Raw genomic sequence first — 23,975 nt, 5'->3', positions numbered from 1 at the left:
TCATAAAATGTGTTATTTTTAGCCATCCACAACCCATAATTATGTGTCGTATGTTGTTCTTTATGGCCCTTCCTTTGCTAGTGTTAACAAATCAAAATCATATTCACAATTGTCTCTTTTTACAACTTAGGTTTTTCCATAATTAATTTATGTAAAAGCATTTCTTATGCAGTGTGTGTTATGCACTGTAGCATTTGTATTCCCATTTAGTTTTAATCATATACAGCTTCACTGTGTCTGTTTCTGGTATCTTTTTTTTTATTTCCACAACTGAATTTAATGTTCTGAATGATTATTTCTCCTCTGACAATTTAAAAGTTTTACAGATGGGGATGGTGCAGTGGTGCAGCAGTAGCATTGTTGCCTCACAGCAAGAGGTTCTCCAGTTCAATTCTCAGCTGGGGTGCCTTCTGTGCAGAGTCTGCATGTCCTCCCAGTGTTTGTGTGGGTTTCCTCTGGGTGCTCTGGTTTTCTTCCACATCCAAAGACATGTATCTGGAGCATTTCTCCCTGGGCCTCTGCTGAAAATTGACTTCATTCCAAGTCAGACTTTCCTGGTAAATAAAAATAATAAATAAATCATTTGGGTCAGACAGCTCATTCTCTGTTAGAGTTAGAAGAGGGATCTCCAGACCAAGGTTTCCAACCAATATGGTATTGATCTTCACTTCTCTATAAGCCCTTATTTCTGATGTGGTATTAGGAAAGGACTTATCATAAGATTCAGTCATTGTTTCCCATTACACCCCCCTGTGCCATTGCTGCCACACTGATCATAATTCTTTCCTAATCATTTATCCCTAATACTTCAGAGAATGGAGGCCAGCCATTCAGCACATACTAGGCACTATTACCATTCTGTCTATGAGAGAAGTGACTGGGTTTGTCTCCAGTCCTGAAAGCATTCCATGTCCAGTCCCAAAATTCTGGTTATTAGCACTGCAGTTGCATATTTACATATAGTTAAGTATTGCATAACTCTCTACTCTTTCACACTAATTTATTGTTTGGTTATCTACCATTCAGTGTGAGATATGACTTCAAGCCACCCAGAGTGCACTTGTTATTAAAATGTAAGGATTTCCCACCCTTCCTTCTATGTGGGCATAGAGACAATGAGCAGTGTTACTTATTTTCAGTAGTCTCATCAGTCAGGTTTTGCCTCATGAGCTACATTCATTACTGTCATACCACTGATAGCCTTAATGATGACTGCAGTTTAATCACTTGCTTCAGAAGTTTGCCAAGAGAATATCATATAACAATGAACCCTGAAGTTATGATAATGATTCTAACAAGATATAAAGTTCTAAACTTAATCAAGGGTTTGAATTGAACAAGAACTGAAGTGAATAAATAATGCAGAGAACATCAAGAAGCAATTACAGGTGAAAGAATGAGTGGATCTTGTACTTATTGTGAAGCCTATACGTAATTCACATTTGCTCTGAAAGCTCAGAATAATGTAATCACAATTATACAATGACTGGCTGGTAACATCATAAAATGAGCACGCTGATTGGTCAGCCCAACCAGCATGCCCCTTGAGAATATACAACGGAAAAAGGTCTGGTCGCCCGGACTTTTTTCTATTGATATATTCTTTAATTTTAAGGGTTTAAAAAAACAAAAAAAAAGTGTAGCAACGGAGATATTTTCTCCGTTGTTTACTTTCCCGAGCACTGATGTACTGGGTATGGGTGGGAACGAAGTTCCAAATGCATGCGCAGTACATCAGCAATGGCAAAGCGGAGCTGTCCAGTGGTGGAAGGACAGCACGGCGCCATTATACAAGGACATTATTTAAGGAAAGTAAGTATTTTTTTTCTTAAATAATGTCATTGTATAATAGCAATAACTCACTTCTGGGTATGAGTAATGCTGGATTTACCCACGGTTGTCTTTGTTTGGTCAATTGGGCTTCGCCCTCCTGACCAAACCACACCAACCATGGGTAAATCCAGCATTACCCACACCCAGGCGATAGTTATTGCTTAAGATTATCATTGCTAACAGTTAAAGAAATGTCTCAAAAATGGCAAATGCTATGTTATTTTAATTACTAAATTCAAATAAGGAATTGTCTTATTTAAATCTGGATGTAGAATGTTTCAAATTTTACATAATTAATGCATCATTTGGAAAGTAAAGATTCATTAGACTTACATTTGGTATGTCTTCTGCACCAGAAATATTCTAAAAGACTGTTAGACAGGCAATTAAATCATAACTTTTATCCGTTAAGTGTACATTCAGAAGCAAAACAGATATGAAAAAGCTATTAAATAGAACTAGATTAAGACTGATCTTTATACTATTCTTGTCCCCTCTTTCTCTGAGTCCCTGTTGTCTTTTGTATCACTTACGTAATGAATATATTTTAAATAAATATATATTAATAAACCTGTCTCAGTAATAAATGTGCAAACATCAAGATAGGTGCTCCAATTTCAAACAAATTAGACATTAATACTTTTTTGGATAAAGGGTTATGACAAAAGAGGAGTTATGTTTTTTTGGGGGGGGGCGCTATTCTATGTGTAACATCTGAATCGGTAATTCTGAATTAAATAAAATAAAAATTCCATAACTACAAACACCTCATAACCAGAATACCTAACTTTTAGGTAAAAATCAAACATACTGATGGTCATAAGCAGAACACTGACAATTGTATGCTTAATCTTTAAAAATTTGTCTGTGTTCACACATTGCTCTTGCAAAATTATTTGTATCTATCAGTGCAGTTTTAGACTATGATTCACTATTTTGTAATTATAACAAATGTGATTTATTTTTTCCTGAAAGTGTTCAGAGAAAATTCACAACGAAAATAATTGTCTTATAGTTAAGTAGTACACTTGGATTGATTTCATTCAGTTATCGATAGTTGAGTGTTAAGTTCTGTTTTACTTTCAGACTTCATGATGAAAAACTTTGGATTTTATTAATCTAGGTCTTCACAGGTTGACAACTGAACTGTGGGGGGTATAGGTGATATTTAAAATAGAGGGGTATGGAAATATGCAGAGAACTACATTTATTACACAAGCCTTGCTAAGACTATGTTATAGATAACCTGTGGGATTTTTTCAAAGTACATCAATGGATCGATTCAGCAGGCCTTTGGAATCATGGATGGGACCTTTAGTGTATGTGTTGAAACTAAGTCTGCATTCTGAATGATCAGTTTTTGGCCCATACACAGCTGCCCTTGAACTATTAAGTATGAGCAATTATATAAGTATAAAAAAAAACATAAGGTAGAATAAAAGAAAATAATAAAGGAACAATACCTTATAGTGGCAGGAATTATAGGAAAATTTACTCCTCAATGGCCAGGTTTGATCCAGAGGCATTTTAAGTTTCAGATCAAATGCTCATGCATTACTACAATTAGGTACAATTCAAATAACTGTAGAGTACTTTTCATTTGTTGTGCAGTCTCTGGGCATGCAGACTTATGTGATACTTAATGATTACATCAGTAAAACAAAAATGCTAACTTTTTGTAAGTTTATAGCATTTCCATTTATAATGTAGGCATTGCACTATTAATGGAAGACTTTTATGACAGGCTGTTAAACAAAATTAATATATTGATAAATTATTCATATTAGTTTTGTCTTTACTGTGGTAGAGAATATTACAGCTGGAAGTATAGGAAAATAACATATTTGCTACAATATTCAAGTATTCCTTCTGACCAGTCTGTTTAGTTTACACCCCTTCCCTAATTCTTCCTTTGGCTTTTTTCAAAATAGATGATAATAATACATAAGAGGAGACTTAGCGTATTTAGAAATCATAAACTACCAGCAGCAAGTGAGAGTCTGCTTGCAAAAGCTGCATTCCACAATAAATTGCCCTGCCTAAATAATCTAGTTTACTTACATCAATGAAGTCTTCTGGTTATCATTGATTGCTTATTATACTAACTGCATAACAATCCAGTCACACGAGTCCTGCTATGCCATCTCATTCCGTTAATAGATACTAAACCAGCTGATTATTGTGAAAGGTTTATTTTTTCTTAATATTTAACAGGCAGTAATAATTGCTTCATGTCAGGATTGTGTCTGTTTGCATAGTTCTTTCCAAATAGTAGCACTTTGTTACCCACAAGGCACCTCAGCTACTTCCCAATAAGAATTTACAATATAAAGATTAAAGAAGTTATGTTTGGACTGTGTGTGCAAGATATTGCTTTAATGTGTTTACACTCCATTTTTGTGAACATTCACCGTGATAGTTCTCAGAATATGTTCTGCAGTTTCTACTTTGTTTTTTTTCATTCTCAGTAGCATCATCTTTTCTCAGCACCAGGCAACAGACATACTGCATACCTACCTATAAATGCCTAGGCTGATACATTTAATAAAGAACTGAACAGTTAACAGGAGCTGCAACTGAAAACAGGAAATGTTTATCTTACAAGATGGCCCATTGCAGTTCTGTGTCCACAGCTGCAGCACTAAAGATATCCTGTAATTGTTAAAATTAATTTATACATAATTGCAAAGATTTCAGTCATTGTCTTTTCCCCTCCATCCCCAGAGTGACAGTTTGTTATTTAGAAAACTCTATGATATTTTAAGCTTGTGTTATTTTAACATACAGTATCCTAACCTGAAATGCTTCTCGTATAATGTTATGAAGCAGCTGTTCATATACTTACAGTATATATGTAACTTTTCTATTAACTGCAGTTGCTGTTTTGCTGATATTATACACTGGCATTTCACCTCATAATTATTATGATTAAAGACTTCTCTGAATTTTATTATGAATTTAAAATCTGGAATTTGGAATAGGAGACTGAAAAGAGGTAGCAATGAGATAAAGCTAGAAGTGCGTTGATGAACAAATGTTAAGATAGGCTTAACCAATCTTATGAAGTCTGATGTTTTGTCATATCATTGTTCTGAAAGGAGATACTGCCAGCACAGCTAGCTGAAATTATAATTGTATGTCATTGGTGAATATCAAAATGATTTATACAAGATGCTTGTGTTACAAATGTATTAGAACTGTATGTCATGTGTATATCAAACTGCTTGTACAAACATGTGATGAAAGGGTATTTGTAGAGTGCTATGTTTAAAAGTAACCACAGTGTGCCCTACTGGAAGAGAACAGAAATGTACCTGCAGTATTGTAACTGTTTAGATGTATATGCGTAACAGAGGAAACTGAAGGGTTAACCTCTGTCCAGCAAACTTTAGAAAAATATCTGAAATTAAATGATTTTATAGGTTAGGGCATAAAAGAGGATATCTGGCAGGTTTCAATGCAGCTAAAGATACAAAGTTTGTACTAGGAAACTTTCCTGTATTGTCTTTGGAGTGAACTAGTTGTTACGTTTGAAGCATGAAGGAATACAGTTGTTTTATGACTTTCAGCATCTGCCAAAGATCTGAGCAAAAGCCTTTGTCTGTATATTTTTATAGGTAGATGCTAAATACCGCCAGCTTCAGCAATGGGGGCTTTACCTGGGAACTAGAAGTCAGATGTCAAGAAATTATGTCATTCTGCAAGCTATGCCAGCAGTAATATTTTGAATATTAATTTGAGAAGTCTCTTAGTGAGACAGAGCATTCTGTATTCTGTCTTGTTGGACCTGACAACAAGAAGACACATTCATCATGCATCTGCCTTGCTCTAATGAAGTAAGTTTCTAGGGAACAGCATAATTCTCTTAGATACAGTCAGGAATATAGTGAAGTTTAGTTTAGATGTTTTTCTTGGTTTGAGTGAGCCTGTACTGCAATGTTATTTTAAATATTTCCTGTGGTTTTGAACTCTGATGTCACTGTGAATATATATTTAGTATTGTCTTGTTCTTTTATTATTTATTATTAAATATATTTAAGCCTTTCATTGTGATTGATTTGTGTAGAAATATTCAAGTTTTGAGAGTATTTGTATATATATTTGGTGACACTGTGTGGGCCACTCCGAATGGCCTTACTCTTGGTCAAACTACCATTTGTATTAGTATTAATATTACACAGCAAGATAGGACACCCTTTGTTAAGGGCCCTAAAGTACTGTACCTTATAAAGAGTGGCTGGTGGGAGTGGAAACTACCTTATAGGCTGGGCAGAAGGGGGCATAGCTAGTAAACCTGTGCCAGCCTTTCACAGGTGTCTGTGTGTGTGTGTGTGTGTGTGTGTGTGTGTGTGTGTGTGTGTGTGTGTGTGTGTGTGTGTGTGTGTGTGTATAAATCAAACCTCAAACAGTGTGTGTGTGTGTGTGTGTGTGTGTGTGTGTGTGTGTGTGTGTGTGTGTGTGTGTGTGTGTGTGTGTGTGTGAGCTACTTGGGTAGGGACATGAAGCACTCATTGGACAGAGAGGGTGCTGGAGGTCTTGGCTTGGACACTCAGCTGAGATCTCAACTCTATAGTTGTGCTAGTGGGGAGTCCTATTGGGGATCTGGAGAAAGAGGGAGAAACCAGCCCCAGACTGACTGTGGTTTCTGTGTGCCCTTATGGGAAATTGCACTTGATGCAGAGAGCTGCATCTGGAAATACTGTGTGTGTGCCTGTTATCCTCGCAATGAACATCCCCCACTGTTGCCATTGGTGAGGATTGAGGCTCCTTGATTACCAGTCCAGTGGATCATTGTCACACTCTTTATGACTGATTAGCACCCGATTAAATCTGAAACTTTATTTATGTGTTTCTACATAGTACCATTTCTAACTGTTTTGAGTTTATTTTTGAAGCTGTTGCTTGAAGGTTTGAGAAATAATTACATTTTAAAGCTTTCTTCTCTTTCTGATTATATTACCAGAGATTAGAGAAATGAACTATTTGAGATTTTTTTATCTGCTTTACCTCAAACTCTTTACGTTAAATAAAAGTCTCAGATTTATCATTCAGACTCAGTGGAGATCTCAGTTGCTGATTCTTCCTGTGTCTGGGGGGGTGGGGGTGGTTCTGTTTCTCTGAGACATTTGCTAGACTGTGCCAGTGTTTTCAATGGGAGAACACTTAGGGTTTTCAGTCCCTTAGAAAATACTATGAATTGTTTAAGAAGGAATTTCCAGAACATGTACCCATTCCTCTTGTTCTGTCTGCTTTAGAGGATGTGTGTTTTACTACCTGTAATCTTCCTGATAGTCAGTCAGCTGTCCCTAAAAAGGCAGGTAAGATATATAAAGTTCCTCTATTTTTAAATGTTTATACACTATTCCAAAATCTGACCCAGCAGCTATTGCCTTAGTTGACACCACTACTGCTAAGTACTTAGTTAATTCAAACACTACTCCTTCTAATAAGGATGGGTACATTTATTGATAGATATGGGGAAAAAGTGTATACTTCTGCAACTTTGATTTTCAGATTTTTAAATTGTCAGTCTGACATGTTAAAATTTGCTCTGATATATTGTGAAAGTATGAAGAATTTTTTATTTACACCTTCTTGTGAAGAAAAAAACTGCTTTAAATAATTTAGTGTCTTCTATTGCATAGCTTACTACTTATTGTTTACAGTGTGTGTATGATTCTGTTCATACTTCTTCTAGGGCTATGGTCACTTGTACTGTTTTAAGGAGGTTTGCTAGGCTGCATTCACAGAACCTCCAAGATAATTAAAAAAATGAAATTTTAAATTCTCCCTTAGATAGAGATTTAGTGTTTGGTCCTTCTGCTGCAGAGGTGATCAAAACGTGTGATGAAAGGGGCAAGTTGGTTCTTGGAATTGCTAAGATTTTTCAGCCCTTCTTTTCCAAATTGTCCAAGGGATTTTCTTTCTACTCATTCAATTTTGGCAAAAAAAAAAAAAAGCAGAATAAATAGTCTTAAAAGAATTCAAATAAACAAACTTTTAAGAAGTAATGGAAAAGGGCTTCTAAAAAGAAGTCTCAAACCTCCCAAAACCAAGCACACTCTATTAAAGTCTGAATAACTCTTCCTAACCTGGCCCCTCTTCTCTTCCAGAAATTCTGAATCTCTGTTTCTCTCTTTGGCAACAGACTGTTTCAGACAAATGGGTTCTGAAGATCATTCAACAGGGTTATAGATGGCAGTGGAAGGAAATTCCTCCTTTTCAAGTGGAGCCTTCCTCATCCTGCAGATTAGACTGTTTTGTTTCTACATGCTCTACTTCACATGCTGTTTCAAAAAGTGAGAGAGCCAGTTCCTCCTTTCCAATTGTGGAATGTGTTTTATTCAAGGATGTTCTTAGTGCCAAAAAAGAAGGAAAGAAAATGCTTGTAGACCAGTTCTGTGTTTTTCTTTCCTAAACCGGTTTGTGATAGTGCCCAAATTCAAAATGATGTCACTTCCCAACCTGTTATCTCTTCTTCCTCTTTCAAGTTTCCTGGTAACATCATACTTAAAACATGCTTTTCAAAACATGCCTGTTCATCCAGACTTCAGGTGTTTCTTAAGGTTTTGTGTGTCTGGATCAGAATGTCAGTTCTCTACCTTACTCTTTAACTGTTTTCTAGTTGGTGCCAACAGCATAACCAGAACCCTTTCAGTGCTAGTCATTCTCTAATTTTACAGTATCTGTGTGAGGTGCTATTCTGTGACCTTTCTTATTTCTCAGTCAAGCCTCATTTATTGAGCCTTTCAGCATGTCTGCCCATGGATCCTCCTCTTAAAAGCCAGTCTCCTGACATTATGATCTTGAAAGGTTTTTTTTTTCATAAGAGGCCTTCAAGTAAACTGGTGGCCCTTCCTTGGGATCTTAATTTTGTGTTAGAGAGCTCACATTTACAAGAAGGGTATCTGAGCTGCAAGCTCTTATGGTGAGTAAACTTTAACTCATTTTCCATAGGGAGAGGGTTTCTTTGAGAACTAATCCTTCTTTTATGCTTAACGTGGTATCCAAGTTTATTTTAAGCCAAACTATCTGTCTCCCCATTTCCTTAACCTAAAAATGAAGGAGAAAGGCTACTCTATACCTTGGATGTCCACAGACAACTCAGGTATTATCTTGACAGGATTAAATCTTTTGGCTTTTTAGATCAATTGCCCATTTCTTGTGAAGGTAAGAAGGAACAAGCTGTGTCAAAACAGACTATTTCCAAATGGTCATCTAAGGCTATGACATATTGTTATACTCACCATGACAAATGTTTTCCAGACTGGGTCAGGTCCCACTCTACCAGGGTATTGGCTTTGTCTACTGTTTCTTGAAAAGGTTTGGATTCTAGTAGTATTCTAGAAGCTGATACTTGGTCATAGGATCATAGGATAATAGGAGGTTACTAGTCTATTGGCCTTGAGGACCTTATAAGCCTAGCCAAGAGTTAAGCCCATGTTTAGAGACGTCATCACCCAGAGTCCCTGTCCAGCAGGGACACAAGTGGAATCCCAGGAGTGTATTTTCTGTTTCCCATCCAGTTATCCAGGTCGCACTTAAAAAGGGATAATGAGATGCTCTGCTTGATGTGGAGAGGGAGTCTATTCCACAGATGGGAGAGTCTCTGGGACACAAATCTATCCTGCCAGCAAGTCCTATTGATATCACAGACCATGTTGAGGTTGTGCGTATGGGTTGCTCGAGTGGAGCTTGACTTGTGGATATGCAGCAGTCCCATCAAGGCGGGGTCTGAGATTGCTTTGTATGTCAGACAGAGGTCACATCTGAGGAGTCTGTATGAAACTGAGTAGATTGACAAGGCTTTTAGCCTATTTGTGTAAGGTAGGTGGTTGAGGCCCTGGATTCTCCTGGTGAGGAACCACTGTGGTCTCTCCAGCTGCTGCATGTGCTTTGTGAGGTGCATGCCAAAGGGCACATTGTACTCAAAAATTGGCCTTATAAGGGAAGACTACAGGGATCTTATGACCTCTTTGCCTCTGGATGAGATACCCTTACTTATGAGGTGGGCCATGTAGAAAGCTTTCCGTACAATGGAAGCAACATGGTGGTCAAACATCCAGTTGCTGTCAACCTGGGTCACCAAATGCCTCACTACTGATTGTGTACTTTGGACATTGTTATTAATGTGATAATATGTGGGGACGTCACTCTCTCCAAAGGGGATGATGATGCATTTTTTTGGCATTCAAGCCATGTTTCTGGCACCTGTCATTTGTTTGGGTGAGACCTTCTTGGAGAATGTCCACATCACTTGGGGAATTGATTACAGCACCCAGCTTGCAGTCATTTGCAAACTTGGTCAGCCATAGATCACTGGTTTTGGCCTGCACCTCAAAGAAGTGTATCCTGAATAACAGTGAGCCCAAGACAGATCCCTGGGGTACGCCACTCATTACAGGTCTACTGCTTGATGTGGCTTCCCCTATTTTGATTAGGTGGGTTCTATCAGTAAGCCAGTTTGCTACCCATCTGGTAACATATGATGCCTAGTTGAGAGAGTTTATCTACTATGCCTGAGAGGGGAATAGTGTCAAAGGCTTTGGCCAGGTCAAGGTAGACAGTGTGCACCATCTTCCCTTTGTCCATGGCTTTGGTGACTGTCTTAAAGAAGTCGACCAGATTTAACAGACATGACTTCCCCTTGACAAAGCCAAACTGTTTGGGGTTGAGTCTTTGGAGATTGCCGATGTCTCTGTTAATGAGGTCCATGATAATCCGTTCCATGGCCCTGCAGATCAGGCTAGTTAGGCTGATGGGTCTATAATTTCCTGGATCAGTGAATGTTCCACCTTTGTATAAAGGGATGACAGTGGCTGTCCTCCACTCAGCTGGGACAAAGCTGGTACTCAGGTTTGGTTGAATAGGGTGCCTAATGGTGTTGCAAGTTCATGCCTGAGTTCATGTAGGATGCAGCCTGGGATGTTATTGGGTCACATGGAGGCTGTATTTTTTGCCTTTGAGAGGGCAGTGATGACCTGTTCCCTAGAGATAAGAAGTGTGGGGGGGGGGCAGGTACTGGGGATGTCCTGATTTACTGATGGGGGGACAGAGGAGAGAAGTTTTCACTGAATCTGTCAGCCAGAAGATTGGCTATATCTACAGCATTTGTGTATGTGGTGTCCTTGAACACCAGTTCTGAACAGATCTGGGTGCTTCCTTTGAGATTGCGGACATATGTGAAGAAGGACTTATGGCTGTCTCTAGTAGATGTGGCCAGTTCAGACTCGAAGCTGGTTTTAGATTTCACTAGTGCTCTTTTTTGCTTGTTCAGGCTAAGGAGAGATTGCTTCCAATTGGGTACCTGCTCCTTCTTGGTCCTGGACAGCATTTTTTTCCTTTTGTTATATAGTTTCTTTATTACAGATGTCCACCAGACAGGTTTACTCTTTTTTCCAGAGGTTGATTTTGTCCTGTCAGGTATTCCTGATTCCATGCATCTATATAAATGCTTGTATAGTACTTTGGTGTAGATTTGGACATTGGTGTCAGTTCCTACAGTGAGAGAGGGGGCTGTGAAGCTGTTTATACCATCCCTCAGGAGGTGGTAATCAGCTTTGGAGAATTTTTTTTGTTTGACCCTAGCTGGGGGGGGGGGGGGTCAGGGGAGATGGTGACTTTGAAAGAGACTGCTTTATGGTCAGATCTTACCATGCAGGATGACACCATAAGGGTGCAGCAGTGGTTATTCATGTTGGTTAAAACAAAGTCCAAGATATTATCACCTCTTGTGGGGGTATCAACTAGCTGTTCCAAGACATTTGCATTGATAAAATTGAGTAATCCCTGGGCATTTGTGTTCCAGCATGAGTATTTTTTCCAATCTATGGTTGGGTAATTAAAGTCACCCAGGATCAGGGTAACGGGTTGAATCTTAATTGATTTGAAGAGGTCCAGATTGGTGGAGTGGGCATCTTGAGCCAAATTTGGGGGCTGTAGCTAGCTATAATTTGAATAGGGGACTTGTCAATGGTTAACTGCACCTGGAGTATCTCCTGTGCGTCATACTGTTTGACCAGCCTGGAGGTATATGTATCTTTAATATATATTGAAACTCCACCTCCTTTGGCTTTTCTGCCTATATTTTGGGGTCTAAATGTATGATAGGATGAGTAACCAGGTAAGGCTGGGGTGCTCTCCACAGCTTTGAACCAGCTTTCTGTGACTGCACAAATGTCAACATCTTCCAGGGTTAAGAATGCTTGCAATGAGTGCAGTTTCATGTTTAGACTCTTAGCGTTTAGCAGCATGATCTTTAATTTTCGTTTTGTTGAGATTTTTATGTTAGTATCAACCTCATGACTTTTCCTAAAAAAGGCACTATGGGGTAGGCAAGGGCCTTTGCCAGAAGCCTGAAGCCCAAGTGAGACAGATGCAGGTCATCGCTAGCAAAGCATCATGGTCTATTAATCATATCTTCCCAGGCTGTCAGGCACTGGATCTCCCAGGAATGACACCAGAAACTAAGCCAATTGTTAAAGTCAATCATTTTCTGTTTATATTGAGGCATCATTCTGGGTGACAGTAGAATGCTGCTTAAGTTCAATCATTTTCTGTTTATACTGAGGCATCATTCTGGGTGACAGTAGAATGCTGCTTAAGGCTAGGGACATACCTGCCTGGGACACACATTCAGCAAGCTCAGTCATGTCTCTCTTCATATAGTCCAGGGAGGTACGTCTCAAGTCATTCATGCCAACATGGACTATGGTGGAGTCATAACAGTACCTGTTGTTGAGAGACTTGAGCTCATGTGTGATATGGCAGATTCTGGCACCTGACAAACAACTAACTGTGACTTTCTCCTTATCCAGCCTGGTAAGAGGCACATCTGTGTGTCTCACAATGGAATCTCCTATGAGTAATATGGTGGGTTCATGGTTAGGCCTTAGTGGCTGCAAGACACTGGTGTGTGGGCTATGCATGGTATGTGGTGTGGACGTTTGTGGAGTTCTCATGTGTTTTTGCATCTGTGGTCTTCTTTGTTTTGGTCTGTTTTGTTGAGAATCTCCGCATATGCGGGTGCGTGTTGTATAGTTGTGGGTGGTGTTTGAGTTGTAGTGATTGTGTTGACAACCTTCTCAGTACCAGATATACTGGCTTGTGAGGGAGAGAGTATAGACTGTAGCTTCTTTATGTAATTGCATCTCTCACAAATTGTAGTAGATGGTTGCCCATGTACATGAGGCAGTTGCTACACTGTCTCAGGATGCCCATATCAACCAGGCTGGCAGGAGAGACCATAGGAAACTGTCCATCAATATTTGTCAGAATCTGAGGGAGAGAGGCCAGGGAGAGCCAAGGGGTAGGCCTAAAGCTCAAGTGCTTAAACCAAAACTGAGAGGTTTAGAATAACACTTAAAATTTAAACAGGCTAAAAACAAGCAGTAATAAATGCAGCAGAGAAAATGCAATTGAACACTTTAGAGAACAAGTAGCAGAAAAACCAAGAGGAAGTGATAGAGTAGAAGGAGGAAACACAAATACTGTAAAAGCAGCTGAATAAAGTTTTTTTTCTTTTTTAGTAAAGTGGAAAGAGAGAAAGGAGATAATTCAATGTTAAGAAACTAAGGGGGTTGGGCTTCCCAAATGTTCTCTCTGTTCTGTATTAGGTAGAATGAGCTAATGCCACTGGTCTGGGAGGAGTGTCAACTGCAGAGCTACCAAGTATAACAACAAGACACCAAGAGGGAGCGCAGGTGGAAAACTATGTTACAGCTACTAGCTACACTATTTTAGGCAGACAACACTATAGAAATATTTATCACAGCAGAGAGACACTAAATTAACATTTTAAACATGTAAACAGATAAAGGAACAAGGAAACTCTAGAGAATGATTTTAACTGCAAACAAATCAGTTATATGATACACTCCTTGGCAGAAAATCAGAACAAACAAACAGATGCTTAACAAATAAAGAAAATCTCCGGTTATTACCTTTCACAAAATGCTCTGTACATACTTTACAGAGCACTATAGGCTCGATGCCTTCTCTAGGTTTAGATCAAGCTTTGCTCGGACCATTCTCCAGGGGCATTTGGACCCTTCTCCTTCCACTTCCCAAATACAGTTAGCTGTGGTAATCTACACATATAACTAAGGCTACTGCAGCAGTGATCAATATGAAGAACACAGTACAGTTGTGTCAACTGAATTTACCATAATAGTATGTGTTTGAATGATCACTGCTGGAGTAGCTGCTCCCTCACTCTATAGCCCTTGTTTTTTAGTGTGTTTTTATGACAGGGTGTGGACATTTGGACATTTATTTTTTGTTATTTCCAGCATTGTCCTTTCAGGGCTCAGCCTACCTGTATCCAATGGCAGAAAAGCTCTGAAGGGCTTCACACCCAAACTTGTTTTTTAGCCAGATCACCTCGAGCTGCTTGATAGTTTGGGCACATGGACCGTGCCTTGAACCTTTGGAAGCTGACCTGCTATTACATCCTTGGCAGGATATAAACCATATAACTAAGGGTACTGCAGCAGTGATCATTTGAACATCTAGTGTTATGGTAAGTTCAGCTTACACAACTGCACTTTGTTGATTCCTCCACTCAGAAAGTGTATTAAAGAATTATGGGCACAGTAGAGTTGTTTATAGTTCTGCACTCATTCAAAATTCTTTTATTTCTATGTTTTATTTATTTATTTGTTGGTTCAATTATTTCCTACTGTGGGGATTTTCCTTAAGATTTCCTGTTTATTTTGTTTTATTTATTTATTTATTTTTTTCCTGAGGGCCATTTTTGTGGCTTTTTTCTGTTGATTAGTCAAGTGTATGTCATTTCTTCCATATTCTATTTTTCTTTTTCTTATTTTGGTATACATTTTAGATGTGAATTAATTTGTGAGGATGAATGTTCTGTGAAACATAGTTGTGTGCATTTCTATGCATTGTTAGGTTTTAATTACTTTTGTGTTACAGGGAAGACTACTTTGGTGATAATTTTATAGTTTAGGGTGATTTTTAAGTAGCAGTGTTTTACATGTGTTAACCTGGTGATTTTTTAAGTTTCAATGTGTAGCTTATACTGGCTAATTATATCTATAGTGATAGATATTATAAGCAAGTCTAGGCAGTTGAAATACACACAGGAGATAAATTAACAATGAGACATACTGAGTGTAGATAAACAAATCAAGTACTACAGGTAGGATATTGTCACAATAACCATGGGAAGGTTAATCTAGTGCATGTTTTACCAGTGAAGAGGTTGTTATTTGCTTCAGGAGGGAAACCTATCGATCTCTAAGTGCATTAAGTCTGGTCAAAGCTAAAAATAATGGGGGGGGGGGAGTCAAAGACACTAAAATAGGTACAGATATTAAATCTTACCTTTATAGACTTAGAAAGTTGTTAAAATGACATAGAATAATTGTTTTGTGTTAGCATGCATTTTTCTGGAGGATATGAAGTTTGAAACTCAAATGCATTTCATTGATCTCTGACTTGAATTCTCAATCATTTGCCAAAAAGCAACACATTTTATGAGGAGCAAACCAAAAATAGGAAGCAAAAATCTGGACATTCTGCCAGAATATAGACAATGGAGAGATATGCCTGCAGGTACAGCCTGCGTAACTAAACTGAAGTCCCTCTTACCATGGGTAAAGTTATTTCCTAGCAACTCCTTCTCATGTCTACAGATTGAGCTTCTTCTCCAAGCATCAGTACAATACATAGTATTAAAATGTTAACTTTGTACTATCTTCTCAGCAAGTAAATGGCCACATGTTCAGCTGTCTAAGAACATTCTTTGCGGTTTAATATTGTTATTAATAGTTTTTTTAGTATTTCAGAACTCTGGTGCAATGAATTTTTAGTAAATCAAGACAGTATAAAATTCCATTAACATAATTTAAAATGATGATAAGTGCACTTGCCTTCCCAACATATGTCTCCATTTTTGTCTTTGTCACAATCTTCAACAAGTTTAGTTATTTTATTCACATCAGCATTTGGATTAGCTTTCAAGTAAGCTTTAATAACTTCTTCTTTGCTCAAGGTCCCTGAGTTATCCTAATGAAAAGATATAAAGGCAGCTCTTAATCTGTGTTTTGTTTTGTGATTCAGAAGTTTTGTGCAACATTAACAGAAGCATCACTGGAATAATCTATGTAAAACAAAAGTGATTTATCTTGCAGTTATTTATTTAAGTACTCAGAAATTAAAATTACAGTGGTACAGTGTTGAACAAGGCTACTTTGATCTTTTATTTAGTATACCATACCTGTGAATTATGTTCTATTCCATTTTAAATGTTTCATGGGTATAAGTATAATGTTATGGCCGCATGTTTAAATTTAAAGAGACATGGATTCTAAACAGAAAATACCATATGTGCAGAAATGGGCAGAAAAGTGTTCTACACACACACACATACACACACACATACACTCACGCATGCACGCACCCACACACACACACACACACACACACACACACACTATATATATATATATATATATATATATATATATATATATATATATATATATATACATTATAATGGAAAGGATTAAATAAAAAAGCTGCCAGCAAGCGTCATTCTGTAGTCCTGGATTTATCTGGATTATATTCAGTTGTCTTCTGGATGAGTCTAGCACTTAACCTAACTGGTCTCCAAGGCTATCCTTGAAATTTATATTCAGCCAGCTGATGACACACTAAACCAGCCATATATAGTGTAACAAAGAAAAAAAAAACTGAATGAAGAATATAATGGCAATACATTGTAATCAAAAGTTAAACTGAAAAAATAAATCTTCTCATCTTAAGTCCATGGAAGGTATCAGACATGGACACTCAGCATAGGTTCATAAATGGAGAGGAACATGGTGCGGTTTGCTGTGATACAAGTGAAGGTACCATGCCTGATGGAGGCCTGAGCATGAAAGCTCACACTAGGACTGGGTATGCACTCTTTACCAAGCAGTACATAGCATAGTAGTCACAATCAGTATGTGTGGAAATATATATTATGCATCAAAGGGCTAGCACTACACGGCACCCCTCAACCACCAAATTGGGCTTAGGAGATACGGTTAAAGTTACGAAAATTCAGCTTCTGGCTAGGATGATGAACACCTGTGATTGGTTCTCAGCTGTAAGGAAAAATAGACTGGTTAAGTCATGGAGGCCTGATACCAGAAGGCAGTGGGGATAAGAAAAGGATAACAATAAACAAACACATTTTTGTACAAGATGACGTAATTACAAATAATAGTGATCCTGACATCACTGACTGTTGTTTTCATTTAAAGGGTATAAGAAGAGGGTTTTTTGTTGATGTGTTGTATTTTAATTTTGAGTTAAACCATGACTTCTTCATGATCTAGAACTTCATATTATAAATGATAGTGATGTCTTAATGTTTATGATAAGGGATAGGCAGCTGGAGCTCTGGCCCTTGGTGCATACCAGTGGCACTGGAAGTATGATTAACGTTCATGAAATTAGTATGGCTTCAATATTTAATGTTAGCCAACACCAACAGTACTCTTTGCAGCACCCACAGTGTGCCCAGAATCGACTCTTTCTGCAATTCATTCAGATTTACAGGTATTAGTAGCATATCTACATATAACTGTAAATTCTTTTTTATGAAACCCTTTGCTTCTACTACTATTGGAACTGTCTGAATATCTTTCTTCCATATTGCCCTCGTTTATGCCTGTTAATCCAAGTATTTTATGACTTTGTATCTCTCTGTATGTAAGGCACTGTAATCACCAGGTGTAGCAATTTCAATGATCAGTGCTACTTTTGACTTCTTTTCTTGGACTACTATATCTGGTATTTACGCACCTATTTTTTGAACTGTTGGTAATAGGTAATCCCATGTGATATAAACTTCATAATTTTCTATAATGCTCTGTGGCTCATGTTTCCAATGCTTCTGAGCTACATCGCTGTTGTAATATTTGCACAATCCCCAGTGCAACAGTCTTGCCATATTATTATGTCTTTTAGTATAGTGACCCTCAGCCATTAATGTATCACACCCAGCTAAAAGATGTGTAACTGCTTCCAGTTCTGTTTTACAGAACCTGCATTTCTCTTTCCCCTGCATGTGCAATGGATTTTTTAAAACAACATGTATATAGTCCACTAGTCTGAGCCACCCCTATTAACCTTTCAACTTTTGGTTTAAATTCACCACTTCTTAACCATTCCTGTGACAGATCTTAATTGAAATGAATTTGTTCATGAGATTTAAGTACTTGCAACTATATTTATGCCTTTTCCATATTTATTTCCTTCTGATCTGATCCTTCTCCTTGTTTTATTTCTTTTGTTTTTTTTTTTTTGTTTTTTTTTTTGTGCGCATTAAGTTTGATTTCTGTTTGCAATTTCACATTGATATGTTTCTGTTAAACTAAGCAGTGTGGTCATCTTAGACTTGTTCTCTTCATGCTTTAAAACTTTCACTATGTTTGGATCTGGCAAGGTCAGTAGATATGTCTGCAGTTCTATGACTGCACATCTATGGATGTAATCAATTTTGAGGAGGCCCATACTTGGTATACACTGATTTTTATATATCATTTGATAAGTGTGAAACATTTTTCTTGTTTTCTTGTCCAACTGATTCAATAACTTTTGGGGCCAGTCAGTCACCTCAAAACTGTAAGTTAGAACAGGAAGAGCAAATTGGTTTATAGCTTGGACTTTGTTCCTAGATGTCAGGGCTGTTTTCAGTGTTAAATTTAGTCTTCTAAGATATTCCTTATTGAGTTTTGTTTGCATTTGCTCATGTTTTATTGTCGATCCTTCATCAGTTCACAACTATTTATACACTCCCTCCTATTCACATTCCTTTATTTCACTTTCCTGTCCCAGACAGTTATTTTCTTGGTGCTGCAGCGTTCCTGCTTTAAATGCTGCTTTTACATATTTATCAAGACCCCATGACATTTTTATATCATTTGAGAAGGCTTTGACCACTTCCAGTTGTGCTGTCAGCTCCTCCTCAGATGAACTATTCAGTTTTAAATCATCCATAAATAGAAGATCAGAAGTGTTTACCCTTTGTTGTTTTCTCTGAGCCAACGTGTAACTATGACCTTATCTGTTAAGTAGACAGTTTAATGGCTTAAGAGCAAAACAGAGGAGCAGCGATGACAGAAAGTCAAGCCAGCATATCCGCCTTTGAAGTTTCATCCTTGGGGTAATAATTTGTCCTTTATCATGGCTTACCTGCAAGGTAGTTACCCACTGTTTATGGTCACTGCAATATAATTAATCAATGTAGGGTGTATCGTATACATCTGTAAACAGCCCTTTATACATGAAAGTGGGATGCTGTCAAATGCTTTTTGCAATCTATCCATTCTACACTTTTATTCTTCTCATTTTTTATAATTCTCCATTATGGCTTCATTTAACAAATGATCCTTTGTTCCACTGACTTTCTTTTTTTGTTACCCTTAGTTCTGTTGCCATGACTGAGTTTTCTTCAGAATTACTATAAACTTTGTCAGCATTGATTCCAGTATATAGTTTATACATCATCGGAAGGAAAGTTATTGGTTTAGACTTTTTAGGATAGCTTGTAGGTTCACTCTTAAGGAGGAGTATTGTTTTTCCTGTTGCTAACCAGGTTGGTGTCTGCTCAGGATGTGCATGTAAGTAGTTCTTATTCAGGGGTTAATCTTGTCTGTAATGACGTTAATACTTTTAGCCAGAAGTTAGGTACTGCATCTGGGCCTGGGATTTTACAGTTAAGAATTTTCTTAATTTTGTTTCAAATTCTCTGTCCGTTACTTCATCCCCTTTTACATCATGTACATTTGAACTTCTTACTGTTTCTTTTACTTCTTTTATCCATTTCACACCTTTATGTTCCACAGGGTCTTCATAGATACTTCTCCAAAAGTGTCTATTTCATTTTTGGCAGTATTTCTGTTCATTTTGCTTTGTTTCCCAAACCCTTTTTGGGGGTCATCAGTGAATTACTTATTTTCTACTTTCCCTTTATACTTATGTGCATTTCTTCTAAGTTTTTCTGCCTGTGCTGTTTTCTTTAGTTTATTGTTTGCAATATGGTATATTATAGATCCTGGTTTGTTCTGATACTGTGCATTGTTTTTATCATAACTATCTTTCTAAGTATTTTGGTTGATCTGTTCCTTCTTCTATACTCTTCTAACAGTGACAATTTTTGTCATAAATGCTTTATAGTATTCTCTAGTCGATGCTTCCATGATGGCATTTGATTTCTTCCTTTCCTTTCTCTTATTGCACTATGCTTTTGTGGTAAGACTCTTTCTGTTATTAATTTACCCTCACAGGAATATATCCCATTTACTTCTTTCACATGAATTTCTGTTAACAGACTTGATTACTGTGTTCATTTGTTTTATCAGACTTTTAACATTTCGTGTCTTATTGACTTCTTGTAATCTATTTTTTTCCATCGATCTTAATATGTCTATCCATCTCTATTAAATCAACCAACTTTTTAGATCATTTTCTTCAAAAGTGAGGGCACATTTATTTCTCTGTTTCTGGTGGGCATTCTAAAGAAAGTTCCAGAACATCTTTCTGTGACATAGTCTCTTTAGCTCTATCCTGCATCATCCATTGCTCTTTCATATTGAAGCTCACTTGGCTAACACTACACAACACTGACTGTGTCAGAGTTGCCATTGACTGTGTCAGAGGTGCCACTGTTTCCTGCTCCTTTCCATGTGGTGCAACTCCAGTGGAACTTTTTTACTGGTTTCCTACTCAAGGGTCCAGAGTATCTTCATGTGGCAAGTGATCAGATGCTTCCTGTTGCACCTGTTTCACCTTAATTCGGGGACTCGCTGTTCCATCATGCTGTGATGTTACAGAGTTGGATTTTCTACACAAAATTCTTCACTTCACAAGTAATCCATAACTTCAGTTTCTATTTCTTTAACTTGTTCATTACTAGTCATCTTTTCTACTTTCCTCCTTTGTTTTTTTCATTTTTTTTGTAAAATTTTTCATATCCTGAATCATTTGCCTGTATTTCTCTTCAAATGTCTACGGTAATATTTTTTGTATCGATTAGTCTTGATTTCTCCTTTGCATAAATATTGCACCATATTAAATCTCTTTTTCTTTCCCATGTCCATATTTCTTCTTCAGATGTCTCCTGCTCCTCTTGTTTCTCCTTACTTGGGAACACATTGTTCTATCATGCTGTGACATAACCTTTGTTAGACTTTCTATACTAAAGCCTTCAGTTCACAGGTATTCTGTAACTTCAGCTTCTATTTATTTAATGTCTATTTTTCTAAACTTCTATTCTAAGATCCCCCTTTTTGATCTTATTATTTGTACTGTGCAGTTTTCCATATCTGGGTGCCTTTGCTTGTACTTCTCTTCAAATATCTTTGGGGTGCTTTTTTATATTGATTAATTTGCCTCTCTCCTTTGCATAACTATTGCACAATAGTAGATCTATCTTTTTTTTTCTGATGCCCATATTTCTTTTTATAACTTTCAAAAATCTCTAGGTTTTGTTCTATGTATTTTTCTACTTCCTCAGTATTTTTTTTCCAAATGGTTTACTTTCCTCTAATTTCTTTTTTAATCTTTTTGAATATCTTCTAGCTAGAAATTTTGGACTTCTTTCATAATAGTAACAGCACTTAATTTCCTTCTTATCCCCAATAGTCCACTCTGTCATCTTTATGGCTTCTTTTTGGCCTATCAGTTTTTGTGATTTTTTTGTGGACTACTGCTACCTTCTACAACAGGGGGGGCATCCTCCCCCCTGGGCCTAGCCTAACCCCATTGTAGGAATGTTTCCATGTCTTGAGGATTCTACATTGTCATATTTTCCCATCTTGGCACCAGTGTACATTCCAGGTTCCAGAAACAGGGTCCATCTCATTAAGGTACTCACCACAACATGAAGATGAGTTCAGTTCCAGCGATACTACTTTCCTTTGCTTGCTGATTTTATCATCTCTTAATTCATTCCTTACTATGAGCTGTATGCCATGTGAAATGAAATGACACAAGTAATAGCTTCTTTACATGGTTGTATAACTACCATAGTTCACATGACATTATTGCTTGGTACACATGCCTGATACATCCTCTTGCAAATTAGTGGGCTGTACTAGCAGAAATGTGCTAGGCTCTTTTTCTGTCTTTTCTTTCTTATTTTTGAAACCACCCTAAGCTTGCACATAGTCATCATTGTATGCACTTTTATATTTAGAAATGTTATTGTGTAATGCAGATGTGTTATTTAGCTGTTGTTGGGAAACTGGTCAGCTATCTATTAGTGAACATAAGGTATTCTGATAATTTTGTCTACTAGATACATGGTATGTATTGTTTTAAATAATGGGCTATTTATCTTTAGGTGTTACTAGATGTTACATGCTGTTAAAAGACCTGTATTTGTCTAAAATTCAAAGTGGATTGAACATTTTATGTGCAGTTTTACATGACTGATTTTTTCTTTAGTGACTGCTTCTTCTTTCAGTAGTTCAGTGTGGTTCACTCATACCATTCCTGCCTTACTGCCTTACTTCTCCTAATGAATATTTGCATGTGGGTTTGACTCACAAAATCATATTGCATCATCAAACATGCAGCTGCACACCTCAGAGTGCTACAGGGGGTGTGTTGTTTAACTAGATTCAGCACCTTAATACTGTTATGTAACCTATGGTTGCCTTGAGTGAGAACCTTACTGGAGGCCAATCCCTTGCATTTATGCCAGTCAAAACACAAATTTAATATGGTAACACTCTTCATTAGCATTTAGTTCTATCTACTTTTGTTGTTCAAATCATTCACAGCTATCAACGTTACCTTTGGTTATTTAGTTACAAAGGAATTTCAGAAACAGCAATAATTTTTATCTTCTGTTTGTATTTTTCCTCTTTATTGCTGCACTGTAACACTCTAAATTCCAAATAGACTGGGTAGACTAAATGTTTCACATTACATGTTATTAACCTTTGAGAAAAAGAATCATATATATATATTTATATATATATATATATATATATATATATATATAATGTTTACTATTGTTTGTGCAAACTACATTCTGATAGCAGCAGTGTGCCAAACATCTGAATGTCGAGCGCACAAACAATAGTTGATGAGATAGTCGAAGACACTTATGCAAATGCACTACTGCATTCGCATAAGTGTAATTCGGCTATCTGCACACAGATCGTGGTACAGTGGGGATTGGAAATTCATCCATATCCCCACTGTAGTGCGATCTCGGAGTTCGAATATATAAGTAGGGTAGGTGTGGGGGGTGCAGGGGGGCTTGCCCCCCCTTGCAAAAATGTGATATGTCGAATAGGGGTCTGATTTATATCAGCTCCTATACGGCTATCATGTGCTGCTTTCGGCAACAATGTTGAATCAAATGTGTCGGGCATTTGGTTTGACATTGTCACTGTTCGTTGTTATTATTTTCAGTGTTACTATTCATTGTTTCAAACAGCAAGTGTTTTGCTGTTCGAAGAAACAATAGTAAACCATATATATATATATATATATATATATATATATATATATATATATATATCTGTGCTGATCTTCATTCTTTATAATACAGTCACTTTTTTCTGTGTGCATGTATTGCTTACTATTCAACAGTGTTAAAAAATGAATGTGAGCTTGAAATATAGGGGCTGCATGCATGTGACTAATTTAAATTTAGAAGAAGACAGAATAAAATGAAGAAATGGCAGATAAAAGTAAAACTACACTTAACTGTTTATTTTCTGCAGAAATAATGGTTAATGTTTCATCTCTGGAGCTTATGTCACTTACTGATTGACTCTTAGGACCTTTATTTTAACTGTATATTTGTCTAACCATTATGCCAGGTTTAACCCTATCATAAACCTACTTACAGCATAGAAAGGTATGTTTTGGCTGTTGATTAGGTGTATGCCTGAGATAAGCTTGCAGCTTCACATAGACTGACTTCTCAAGAGTAATGCAGCCCTCAGAGTTGACAATAACTGTAAATGCAATTACCAACCTTAGCTAACATGTAAGAACTTTGGGAGCTATACTTGATTATCGGCACCCTAATCTTAGACTTTTACTCACACTGTATTTCTAAGCCTAATTCAGCAATTAAACTTAAAGTAAACCGTTACTTCAACCTA

General features: G+C 37.2%; 1 protein-coding gene across 2 annotated transcripts in view; it reads right to left on the bottom strand.

Moving 5' to 3' along the window:
- Positions 1-23,975, bottom strand: part of LOC122792553 (calhepatin-like) — an 80,985-nt gene that overhangs the window by 2,235 nt on the left and 54,775 nt on the right. For both annotated transcript variants that reach the window (XM_044060274.1, XM_044060273.1), the window contains exon 4: positions 15,726-15,861. In XM_044060274.1, the coding sequence (XP_043916209.1) occupies positions 15,726-15,861 (136 nt within the window). The remainder of the gene's footprint in view (positions 1-15,725; positions 15,862-23,975) is intronic.

This window comes from Protopterus annectens, chromosome 1.part0 (assembly GCF_019279795.1).
Source record: "Protopterus annectens isolate FY-2018-M chromosome 1.part0, PAN1.0, whole genome shotgun sequence".
Taxonomy (NCBI): Eukaryota; Metazoa; Chordata; order Ceratodontiformes; family Protopteridae; genus Protopterus; species Protopterus annectens.
Note: the sequence above shows the minus strand (reverse complement) of the source record. Positions and strands in the feature narration are given on the sequence as shown.